This window comes from Glycine max, chromosome 16, assembly GCF_000004515.6.
Source record: "Glycine max cultivar Williams 82 chromosome 16, Glycine_max_v4.0, whole genome shotgun sequence".
In the NCBI taxonomy this organism is placed as follows: domain Eukaryota; kingdom Viridiplantae; phylum Streptophyta; class Magnoliopsida; order Fabales; family Fabaceae; genus Glycine; species Glycine max.
In genome coordinates this window covers 11,253,237-11,266,380 of record NC_038252.2, presented here as the reverse complement: position 1 = coordinate 11,266,380, position 13,144 = coordinate 11,253,237, and the positions used below count along the sequence as shown (strand labels likewise).

At 30.7% G+C, this 13,144-nt stretch overlaps 1 protein-coding gene across 4 annotated transcripts; it reads right to left on the bottom strand.

Moving 5' to 3' along the window:
* Positions 1–785: 785 nt before the first annotated feature.
* Positions 786–12,332, bottom strand: LOC100804781 (serine/threonine-protein kinase MHK). Of its 4 annotated transcripts, none has more exons than XM_006599103.3 (19): positions 12,104–12,332; positions 10,393–10,728; positions 10,218–10,296; positions 8,677–8,745; positions 8,462–8,551; positions 7,808–7,946; positions 7,580–7,682; positions 7,410–7,462; positions 6,636–6,702; positions 5,683–5,794; positions 5,520–5,585; positions 5,339–5,407; positions 5,211–5,271; positions 5,010–5,114; positions 3,751–3,785; positions 3,589–3,634; positions 2,861–2,936; positions 1,320–1,474; positions 786–1,131 (listed from the first exon to the last, which is right to left on the bottom strand). In XM_006599103.3, the coding sequence occupies exons 2-18, from the start codon at positions 10,398–10,400 to the stop codon at positions 1,345–1,347; spliced, it is 1,308 nt and encodes a 435-aa protein (XP_006599166.1). In that variant the 5' UTR covers positions 10,401–10,728; positions 12,104–12,332; the 3' UTR covers positions 786–1,131; positions 1,320–1,344. The 4 variants fall into 4 exon arrangements, 3 of the variants coding, with proteins under 3 accessions (XP_006599166.1, XP_006599167.1, XP_003547783.1); XM_006599104.3 differs by lacking the exon at positions 786–1,131 and having other exon boundaries at positions 1,154–1,474; positions 10,393–10,472; positions 10,615–10,728; XM_003547735.4 differs by lacking the exon at positions 786–1,131 and having other exon boundaries at positions 1,154–1,474.
* Between the last annotated feature and the right edge of the window lie 812 nt (positions 12,333–13,144).

Genomic DNA, 13,144 nt, shown 5'->3' with positions numbered 1-13,144 from the left:
TAGTCTTTAACTATTAAAAATACATTGATTAATATTAAAGTGGCCCAAATGAAAAAAAAAACTAACTAAAGAGACTAACATAGTAATTTAGATTAAAAATAACTTGTTTGATAAGAGTAGTTTTTAAAAATTATTTCCATACCTGAGACATGAAAAACTAGGTACATATATGTTTTGGTTTTTTGGAAAACAAAATTCTTCAATGAATCAATTTATAAAAAGATACATATTAAAGATTACAAATATATATAAATTATTTTGTCAATTATTATTAATCTTTTTATCTTATAAAACACATAACTTAGTTATTTAAAATAGTTTATAAATTTTTATATCTTAATGTCATTATTTTATAATAATATTAAAAATATTGATTTAAATATTACAGGTTTAACTACGGTTCAACCAGGTAGAACCAATAAAGCGAAAATCAGTAATTTTACCAAGTCAATTACCAATCTTAGTTTTAATCAGATTGTCCTACATACCTGAATTTAAAATTATCTTGGAAAACAAATGTTGCAAAGAACCATATTAATTATTATTTTTATTTCCAACAATATCGATCAGAAAAAATATTGATGGTCCACGCCATAAATGAAGATGCAAAGGACAAATTGATTTGCCAATAACGATTAATATAATTTGCCACAAAAAAAAAAATTGATCTAATTGATAAAGATTCAACTCTTATCCTTGAGGAATATAAATTCGAATTTTGTTTACTATACCTTTATAGTAAATAATTTATAAATAAATCCGTAAGCATAATTTACTCTTGGAGATCCCATCAACTCTTGATTGATTGTCTGCCCACATTTTGTATTGAAAACTCTTTCTAAAACAATCTTACAACACTTTTCAATCAATTTCTTATCTAAAATCCAAGTTTTAAAATTTATTTTCAAAAGTGTTTCGAACAAACAAAAAAAAAACAGGAACAACTGTAACATTTTCTTATTCTCTTCTGTGTTTTTAAGTACTCTATTCAAGTATCCATAGGTTAAATTTTTAGAAACTCCATAAACAAACTTTCAAATGTGCTCACGAACACAAAAGCTGCAGAAACAGAAACTTTTTTTTTCCAAATAGTAAGCAAACAAGGTCTTTGACATCCGGTTTTCATGTTCCCTACAGGTTTGAAATTTCAATGTTACAGTTAAGGAATGGAATCAAGTATCCTTATAGAATTTGCTCAATAATTACATAATATTTCACTACATGGGGAAACTATTGAATGATAAAGACAACTGTACAAAATATTAATTAAAATGAATAAAAAGTGTTATATGCATTATGAAGATTCAATAATATCATACTGTTGCAGTTCAAAAGTTGAGTGATTCAAAGGCAGTGCTCGCGCTGGAAGGGAGAAGAGAGAGCCAAAAATGGTGCGGTTAAGATGTTAGGCTGCAAAGGCTGAAAAGAAAATCCCGCAGACTCTGGAACTCCAATTGGCGGATGTTGTACTGAACTGTAAAGAGAACAAGCCAGGTCCATGTATCTATGTTAGCATATAGTAATACAAATTTAATATAGAGGAATTTTAGCAACACACTTTCTATGATTTCCTTACTTAATCCTTCTAACACATTACCTACAATTTAATTAAAATTTATTGAAATGAAACACATTATAAGTAGGATCCACAAATTTATTTGATCACTAATAAATTTCAACAAAGTAGAGAGTATGTTTGAAACTATATTGCTAGAAGTTCTCATTTATTTTAATTTAAAGCATTCCACATTTTGGTATATTTACGTCTGCTATGGTATTTGCAAACTTAAGCATACGTGGCCCACATATATGCATAGATACAACACAAGGCGTCGTCTTAATTCAAGTAGAGTTAATTGTTATGTACTTAAGTGTGCTACGCAGTTGGCTCATTGTACATTTAGACCTGATGCGAATTTCAAATTAATGATTTTCGTAAGATAATTAAAATAATGTATTAAAGTTATTGTAATTTTATTTTGTATTTATCTTTTGATTTATTTTTAATGCAAAATTACTTGATAAATTGTTGTAATCAATTTCATGATAGTCATTCTAGTTTAATAGATAATTTTCAATAGCAAAAGAACAATTCAAAATTTTGTTTATACCGATATTTAGAAAAGTAGGAGTGGACGATTGCAATTCAGTAAGTAATAAAATTATTGAATTAAGGGGTCTGATTTATATTTGAAATTTTTTAAAAAAATTAATGTTACATCGGCCAGATTCGAGCTCAATTTTGGGATTAATTACTATACGGACCAAGAATGCAGGTTAAAAAAAAGTTAACGTTTGAGAAACGTAACATAGTTGGTAATAGATGGCTGACACTTTAATTTTTATTTTAGTTGCACATGTAATATAACCTATTAATTTTTTCAACAGAGATTAAAATTACTAATCCATTAATGATTTAGATTACTTACTTTATCCCTCACTCTAGACTGTAGAGGAGTCGTACTACCCTATTGGCAGTGTTTTCTCGTGGGCAATACATTTGCCCATTCCGGTAGTTTCCAAGATATTTAGCTTATGAAATGCATCATGCATTATTTTCCTATTCTTTCAAATGGATTTAGATCTCGAGCTGCACTAGTTGATTTGCTAAAACAACAGTAGTTGAATCCAAAGGTCTATCCAAATTAATCAAGACACTTATCACAATTATCTTTTATTCATTTTTAATAGTAAATTAGCCCTAGTTCTGCTTTACCTTTTGATGAAAAAGCTGTTAATATTTATTCCTCAAAAGAATTAATAATTTAATAAGATTACAATTAAAAACAACCACTAAGAAAGATGATGAAACCACCTACTAGATGTATGGGATGAGAAAAGGCAACGAGCATATGCATACCTGAATGACAATGACAACGAAGTCTCGGCTGAGTTATGAACTCCATTTTGATCAGGAGATAATAATGTCCAAAATACTATATCACAAAATAAACATAACCCATCATCGTAAAAAAAGGAACATTAAACAAAAAATTTTAAATGAGAAGTAATGCCTTATCCTAGAAATAATAATGAATCATATAATTATGGTCAGCAAACTGTTCAACTGAGCATTTTTTCACTCGACTCAAAATTGACTAATTGCGTGCCACTTAGCTGCCAAAAAGTTAAAATCTTGATCAAATAACTAACACTGTTGTTTCCTAGCAGCAAATTTTCCCTTAGCAGCAAATTTATTTACATAGTTTCCTCCTTAATTTTAAAATCTTATCTCTTTAATTTATCCCTGTTATAATTATTCATTATTAATAATAAAAACATATTCTATTCTATTTAATTTATTAATTAATTTTATTTAAATTAAAAATCCACATGCAATGCACATGAAACTTGCTATTGTAAACAGCAAGATTTCTTATCGATATTGGAAATTTATTCTTTCTCCTTTAACATAGTTCATTTATTGGAACACAGCCGGAGAGAACAGAATGAAAGCTTTCCTAAAAAATCAATTAAGACTAATCTATCTCTAACCTTTCCAAAGTTAAGGGTTATCTCTGCTCTGTAAACATAATAAAGCTTTTGAAAGATTGTTATGCAAATAGAAGGTAAGAAACTAATAATCACCTGACTGGTCTGAATGATCATTGAAATCTGAGCAAAATAGAACATTCTGCATATTCATGTAGATTAAGTCAAAAAATAGAGGTGAACAGCTGTTGAATTAGGATTTCAAAACAAAAAACCGGAATATGTCATGCTGCAGGATTTACAGCACCATACACCAACCTCTCTGACACCCTGAGATACATTTTGGACCACATCTGCAGGAAATGATAATAATTAAATGGTCACCAATGTGTGCTACTGAAAAAAGAAGAAAATGAGAGGTTTTGAAATGTGAAAGAAGGCCAAAGAGTTAAAAAATTTACTAAGTGAAGAATAATAATTGGAAAGGCTTAAACATTTAAAAAACAATCAACACCATTCAGAAAACAGAACACATATTCAACATATCAAATTGAAAATTATTTGCAACAAATTGTAACTGACAACGAATGCAGGTCAGGGGGATGGGCTTCCAGAAAATGTTATAGAATATTTACTCAGGAGAGAATATAAAAGTTTTAAATTCCAGAACACCCTTGGGAAAACAAAAAAATTGGGGTTACAGCAATTCAATCGAAGTAAAAACTGATTTGGTAATGAATATTGCTTCATATAACACCTTTAACAGGCATACATTTGGATAAATAAACATTCAACCAAACAACCTCTATTTTCTCATCATACGCCATTCAATTGCTCTCCTAAAAGAAAGAAAACATTAAACTTTTCCTTTTTTTAAGGTTGGAATATCTAGAAGAAGACATAATTATATCTTTTAGAATAGTTTAGATTATCTTAGAGAAATATTTTTCATATTATATTTCAATATTCGTTTTCTTATTTAATTAAGATTAGCAGTCATATATTAATACTTTATCTTTTGTATCTCATCAAAACACATCGATATACTCGATATCATATCATGCAACGTCTTTTTTTCCCTTTTTCCTCCTTTTCAACCTAAATATCTATAATGTCAACATATAACATAAACATTGCAGGTTTTAAAGAAAAGCAATAAAATCATTTGTCTAGAGAATTCTGTTTTTCAACAGAATTCCAAAGGACAAAAACAACAGTGCTGATGATATCATATAACCACAGTTAAACTGAACAATTTCTCATGTTGATAGCACTTAGTTCTACATTCAATCTGTTGAGCATTTGGCATTGCCAGAATGACACAACCTGAACCTATCTTTTAAGATAGCACATTTGTAGAGGGATCAAGCAGCAAGCAGCAAGCACAAATCTTAAGAAGAAAGAAGATTCCAATAAAAGAAAGGGATTATTTCTGTCTTACAGATAAACAAGATTACCATACATACTATTCTACCGAAATGGGTGTACAAACTTCAAAGAACAATCATTACGCAGTTACGCCAACTAATCTGTTACTTTTACTATGGTTATAAATAAATAGTTAAGGTTGCATTTACCTAAGTTTGAAACACTGGGCTTTACACCTAAAGTCAAGCCAAGAAAACAATCATCAGGATCAGGGCCAAAATCCTGCAATTTCAGCTCAAGATTTGGCTTAGCCCCTGTAAATAGTGAAGGAAGAAAACAATGAAGCTATCTGGCAAACTGATATGTTTAATATGAGGATACAAGACAGAAAGAAAATGAAAATTCCCAACTCTTGCTACTCAGCTTCAACTCAAGTGGATCACTGAGTGGACAAGGAACCCATGCATCCACCTGCCCAGTTTATATGTTAGTAAATTGAAGACATTAAGTGAAGAACAGGCTTGAAAGAGAAAGTTACTTGGAAAAATGGATGTTGCAATGACTGATCTGCATCTGGCCTTCTTGATGGGTCCCAATGTAACAGTTGCTACAGATTTTATAAAGCAGTGGATATTAGAAGATAGCACTATTTAGTATTTACAATGTCAGTGTGTGTGTGTGCATGGAGAGAGAAAGAGATTCAATTGACTAAAGCATACTGTGATCAAGTCTATAGCTTCCAAACTAGCATTCGCAATAATATTAGAAAGCTTCACAGGTGGAACCTGCACAAGCAACAGGGGAATTAAATAATAGATTAAATAAAAAGATGACAGTAATAAGAATAGTACACAACCAAACTCCTGTTACACGAACACTTACAACTTCATGAGCAACTACGTCCAATAACTGAGAGTTGTTTTCCCCTATGGTGAAAGCAGTGGAATCTGGCATACCAAGAATGCCGTATATTTTGTACAGTTGATCTATTTCACTGTCAATGGAGAAAAGGAATTTTATAAGATGTAATAGAAAGCAAAATGGATCACTTTTAGGAATAAGCATATCCCACTTGAATCAATATCAAGTACAATACAGTGGACAAGAGTCTGATCAATATATGTGATATGATATGAAAAGGAAAAGATCACAATGTTTGATTTGAACCATTAATAGCAACCACTTGACTATCAATGTCTTGTAGGCTAACTCACATCTAAATGAAGAATTGTATGTAAGAGAGGCATGAACATTTTGCTTTTAACATAGAAAGAAATTCATAGAACAAAGAATGAAGAAAAAACAAATACATCGGTACAGAAATGCCTTCCAAATCCATAGAACAAAATTTCAGTACATTTGAAATGTGACTTGAAACTTTTGATATGTGATGAAGCCATAAAAAAGAATATTGCCCATAAGTATATTATTTATCAAAATCAAAATCATTAAATATTTCATCATTATGATTCAACCAAATGTTTCAAATTACTGAAAGTGAAAATAAGGCAGTGCTCATTGATCTTGTTACTTTGAATTTCCAGATCATTCCATGAAGACTGAAGAACAAGATTATCCCTTTCTCTATAATAAAATCACAAATTTTACCTTTGGTAGCAAATTTCTTAATGCCATACATATTCAAATGCAAACAGCATAGCAAATAGTTATTTTGTTGATGGAATTATGTTCATTAAATATGTAAGGACACAAAAAATGCATTCAACAGATCAAAACTAAATATATAAATAACTAAAGCACAATTAGTTGTCCTCATCACACTATTCCTTTTACAATTAGAGACCAAAAACATAAAATACAGGACTGAAATATACCTTTCACCAGGAAATATAGGGGTCAAAGTAAAAAGCTCAGCTAATATGGCACCAACTGCCCACATGTCTGCAAATAATTTATATTTGTTATTCACCACCTTAAGAAGAAAGCAAGCATAATATCATCTGCGTTATGGCATAAATAATGGCAAACAAGTTTCATCACATCCATGCAATTCCTCCCATTAATTCCTATTGTTTAAGTTGTGTTGAATCAGTATTGATGTAAATTTGTTATCATGATGTTCAGAGGATAAAGGCAGTGCAACTTCAGACAATACTATATGGAAAGGAATAGTAATGTTGTAATAGTTGATTCCAATTATTTATGATAGCTAATCTCCCAAAATATGCTAAGCATTAGAACCATCTCTTTACCCCATGAGATACAGAGATACCACACATATATTTAACTGAAGGAAAAAAAATGTCAAGTGGGAATTGGCTCAAACTTCTTCAGACCGTAAAATAAAGCAGTAAAAGGGAATGGCAAGGTAATTTATCCACAAATAAGTCATCTTTGACATTACTCTAGTCTAGAGAGTGTAGGCTTTACTAATCATCCCCAGCTAATAGTGTTGGGGTCTGCTTTTAGGAGACCCCATGCAAAAACCAGATTGAGGAAGCAGAAACTACAAATTTTAACTTTTGCCTCCAAAACCAATCCATGATAGCTCCCAAAAACAAACACCAGCTCACTATCTATACTAGAAACAAAATATAGCTAAAATAAGTAAAAAATATACAAAAAATAAATAAAAGACTTATGCATACCAACAGCAGGAGTATAACAAGGGGCTCGCAACAAAACTTCTGGAGCTCGATACCTGAATTCCAAAAATAAAAAATTCAATAATTTTAATTATGTCCATATAGAAATTTATTTACACATGTGAAAATAAAAAGATCAGATTAATAAGATGACATAAAAGAATATGACTCACCACCGTGTGGAAACATACTGAGTATATGGAGGCATCGATGATACTTCTCTAGCCAGTCCAAAATCAGCAATTTTCAAAACATCATCTGTTACCAGCAAATTCTCTGTATAGCAGAAAACATTCCCAAAAGATCAAAATCCATATGACTTTTTAGACAGATTGAACTGGAAAGTATAAACACAATATACCATCAGAAATTTGCTAAATGAAATCATATATATGCCTAACCAGGTTTTAAATCCCGATGAAAGAATCCTTTCTTGTGCATGTGACTAAGTCCTTGTAGCACTTGCCTCATAAAGCACCGTATCTCTTCCTCTGAAAAGGGCTTTTCTCTCTCCTTTATTAATTGATAAAGATTACAATCCTGAAGAGATGAAATCTAGTGTCACTGTCAAGCAATATCTGATAAAGCAAGGGTCAATACAGAACATTCAACCTTAATTATGGATACTAAAGAGTTCTGGATGAATTACATAGTAGTGAATAATTTTTCCAGTAAATATATATGTAGCACTGAGAATCATGTAACAGTACCACATTTTGTGGCAAACATTAACATATCAGGCACAGCCATAGCCCCGTGCTTCTTTCTAGGCTGTTGAAATGGGTTTAGTTAATTGAAACAAGCGAAGATAATAGTGTGTTGTTTAGATATTTTCTGTACCATTTTTTGTCTTGAATTCTAATACAATATCATTTGCTATTAATTGTTTTTCCTATTATTCTCTCTATCAGTAATTTATTATTTTATCTTTTACAGGATAAAGCAACAACATATTACTATTCAATCTTAAGATTTAAAAGTCATTCAACAATCTACATATTTACACTATAAAACATAAATCAACAAACAAAAATGAAGAATAAGAGTTTCTTTACCATGTATTCAAAAATGAAAAATAGTTCATTATTTTCTCTAACAACCTCTTTCAACTTTATGATATTTGAGTGATTCATTTTACGAAGGACCTGCAGAAGGAACACAATACACATCAGCGAAGAGAAGACAAATAAAAAGTTAAGCAAAATCTTATTACAGTTCCAGGAATGTGAAACCATCTATAACTACCATAAACAAGTACTTTAGCACATACCATAACTTCTCTTAAATTTGTGTATTCTTCCCAGAAATAAAACTTTCTTTTCAACCTTTTGACAGCGACCTGATAGACAAAATCAGGAAAATAACATCAGAAGATATTCCAAAATGTAACATCAGAAAGTGCAGGTCTAAATCTCAATGCAAAAAACAATAACAACAAAGCCTTATCCCACTAGGTGAGGTTGGCTACATGGATCACACCACGCCATTTGGTACGGTTAAAAACCAAAGTTTCAGGAATAGCACCTCAATGTACAAAAACACCATCTAAATTAGTATGGTAATAGCACCTCTCGAGGGAGCATCATAGAAAACAAAAGGAACATTTATAATTGAAGCAAAAACATGTATCCATTTTGACCTTCAATGTACAATGTATACATGAATGTTTAACATTGGTATCACATTTTATCACAGAATACCTTGGACACATCTCACTTTAAACCTGTTAAACATTTACTATGAACTTGGTTATGACAATACATAGAAGGGTCCACTTGAATCACTATTACATAAATTAGATAGTATACAATTGTTGGGTGTTAATTATCTTTACGATCTGCATATAATAAATGCATAGTTGTACACCAGTACTATAGCACTTGAAAATAAACATTTTCTAAAGTGAAACTCACCAAAAACCTTTGATACAACCTGAAAGAGGCTTACTCAATGTAAAAAGGTCAAACTTCCAAACACATACACTGCACATTTCCTAAGGGTCTTCCCTTATTTCCTCTAACCACAGCCTCTAAACTTAATCTGATCAGCAATTAATGCTCTATGATTTTCAGGGGGCATACCCAGATAATCCAACATGTAAAGAAAATTCCAAGGAGTTTCCACCCATGCCATAACCAAGTGTGCATACAGGAAATTGAAGAGGCAAATAAACATAGAATTTAACATTGTTCAATCAGCAGCAAACTATACAGAGAAAAATTACTACAAAAATGAAAATTACAAGTGATCACTCAATACTCAAATCCTCAATCAACAGTAAGATCAGTAGTTAGAATGAGGATGGAGTGTGTGCTTGTACTCATAACCAACTCTCCTAAAGGCTTAAACAGTTAAGCTATTAGGTGCAAACACTTGAATAGTTTTTTAAGTCAAACATGCCCCACCAGGCAAGGGCCGTTTGAGCTTAAAGTATGAAAATAAACCTCAAACATATTTTATCCTCGTGCTTAAGCTATTAGGTAGAAGCACGAATAATAAAAAAATTTCTTCTTACAAATTATGAAATTCGTGCATCCCATTTTTTTAAATTTTATTAGAGAAACAAATAGATAGAAGTACGAAACTTTGGAGGATAAGAAATCTCCAACAAAGATTTTTTTGCTGAATATTCCAACAAAGACAATAACCCAAAAAAAGATTTAAAAAGCCAAGGAAAAAAGATAAAGCAGGGACAAGGAAGGGCATGAATATAACTACAAAAATGAATAATGAAACAAGAATAGTAAAAGAACATGAGTAGATGAACATGCTGAAGTTGAAAGAATTGTTTAGGTAGCAAGAGTTGCTTACAATCTCATATGTTCTCATATCGCGGGCTTTATATACATGACCGCAAGAACCATCCCCAAGCTCTCTCAAAATTTTATATCTAAAAAGAAAAGGATAGACAAGAAATAATTTAATTTACTAAGAGAATAGAGAGTCCAGGAACAACGCTCAAGTCAATAGATGAGAAGACACTAACCTTTCCATTATTAGAATTACAACACTATAACCAATAACACTTCAGAGAGACTGGAACAGATTCCATGAAGAGGTGGCTAACTGTCAACAAATTGTTGGCACTTAGTTTGCAGACGAGGGTTAGAGTTAAAATGTAGCATGAAGCATTTAGTATCATCAATAATCCACTTTTCATTGTAGAAGTGATCTACAAAAAGGGAAAGGTCCATCAACATGTTGCAACCTTCAGAAAACCCAGTTGGCTAGGTGATGTCTTTATCATATTACATGTGAATCCATTTTGACTTTGACCACATCAACTTCAAACTGAGCCCATATTTGGAGAACAAGGGATAAACTGCAGTACAAAATATAAAAGTTAGTACTTTTGAAAATTACAATAATTAGTTAGCCCCCTTCAACATCAAGTGAACAATATGTGCACTTACAAAGTGAAATAATAGGAAAATGCAGTATTATATTATTGACTTAAATACATCTTTAGTCTTTGCAATTTAGTGTTTTTTTTTTGTTTTTCGTCCTTGCAATATTTTTTTGTTTAAGTCTTTGCAAATTATGTTTGTTTTGTTGTTCCTCCTTAGAGTGGTTTAAATAGCTCTTTGAGTAATGTTTAAAAAACAAAAAACCAAACAAGCATAATTTGTTAGGACTAAAACCAAAAAAAAAAAGTTGAAGGACGAAAAGCAAAAAAGCACTTAATTGCAAGGACAAAAAAAGTATTTAAACCTATATTATTTCACTAAGCAAACTCAAAAGTGAAAATGTCACTTAATAATCAGACAATTGGAAGGTTTGTCTTTCAAAACTATTCTGGGGGACCCTAAGCCCCAAAGACTTTGTAGAATTTGCTCCTCCAAATCCAATCTCCTCAGCAATCAAATATAACGCTGATCAGAAAACAAACCTTCCCATTAAGACTCTGATCCTAACAACACAAAGATAATTGATAACCATGTCTTGTTGCATAAGAAATTTAACGTATCAAATACCCTTACTTTTATATATTATTATAATATTATATTATAACCAATAATTCAACTCATACCACTCTTCTATTTCATCTACCAATGAAAACCAAAATCTATTGATCGACAATCATGAGCCACAATAAACAAGTGAATCAGACCAAGGAATCAATTTCAGAGAAAAAATAAATTAAACAAAAAAGAAGAAGAAACAAAAACTATAAAAGTATTGTGTTTGGTTTAACTTAAAGTATGGAAAACAATTTATTTTTCTTTTTTCAAAAGTTCCATAATGAAGCCAAAGAATGAAAGAAAAATATTTCCCAAAATAAGTGAATTCAAACAAGCACTATAAACAAAAACACAATATATATATATATATATATATATATATATCTGTGTGTGTGTGTGTGTGTGTAAAAGACGAAGAAGTTATCTTCACAATCTGTTCAGAAACAATTATAAAAACACAATTTCCGATATTTTTCACTGTGAAAAATCCATAAAGTCATGAACTATTGCTTCAACTCAAACCAGTGAAAAAAAATAACATAATTTTCCATTCTTCATTCTCTTATGAAACTAACCGATCCCAAAAGAAAAAGAAAACGCAATTCAAGCTGCATTTGAGTTTGCGTAGCAGCTACGAACCGGAGGCAACGAAAGCAACACGAGGAATCGAAAATTGACGTAACTGAACGAAGAATAAATCAAGAGAAAAAAAAATTGAAAGGACGAAGAACGCACCGCGTGTGAGAATTGGATAGAATCAGAGCGGGATCAACAGATACGCAAGCACAGATGGGCAATGCGAATGAACTTTCTCGGAAAAGAAACGAGAAAAATGAATTTGTAGGGAGAGAGAGAGAGAGAAGTTTAGAGAAAGAAAATTCGGATTTGCGAAGAAGCCATATGAGAGAGGGGGGAGGATTCCATAGAAGAAAAAGGATGGAGAAGAAACCAAAGAAATAAATGATAAATAAATAAATATTATTTTTTATTGAAATATATAAAAAAAATACTGGTTTATTTGCAGTTTTTTCTTTAAATAAAAAAAATTAAGAAAACACATCCCTTTTATCTTATACATAAAAAGTTTGTTAAGAAAAAGGAAAACACGGTTATCCTGGTTGGCATGTTGATTTTGGCCAAATTTAAAATTTGATTCAATCAAATTTGATTGGTTTGATTTAATTTTTATAATTTTTTATTTTAAAATCCAACTCATTCATGAATGATTTAGTTTGACTTGAGCTAACAAATTATCCATTTAAATTTGATGTTTTTTTAGAATTATTATCTTATATCATGATTCATCTAAATATCTCATATAATTAACGTCATTAAAGGTCTAAAAGTAGTAAAATTGATTCATTTAATATCATCAATATAATATTTCAAGATGAACTAATACAAATTAAAACAAAATATTTTTTATGATAGTCTACATCTACATCACAACTATTTCCTACAAACTACTCTTTTGTAGTAAGTTTTGCTGTAAGTTTTGCTGCAAACAGATTTGTTTTGTTGAAACAAATAAATAAGATATGATTCATTAATCTGGTAAACATAGCAAAAAAGATTAAACAAATAACAATGTACCTAAAAGTAAGAAATTTCAACACTAAGATAGACACATGCAATTTCAACACTTGAGTCCTAATATTAGTAGTATTTAAAATCAAATCAAACAACTCTAAAAAATTTGATCGGTTCGTTTCATTTTTTATCAAATCTATAAATCTAAACTCATAACTCAACCATGAAATGTTTTTATCGGTTCGG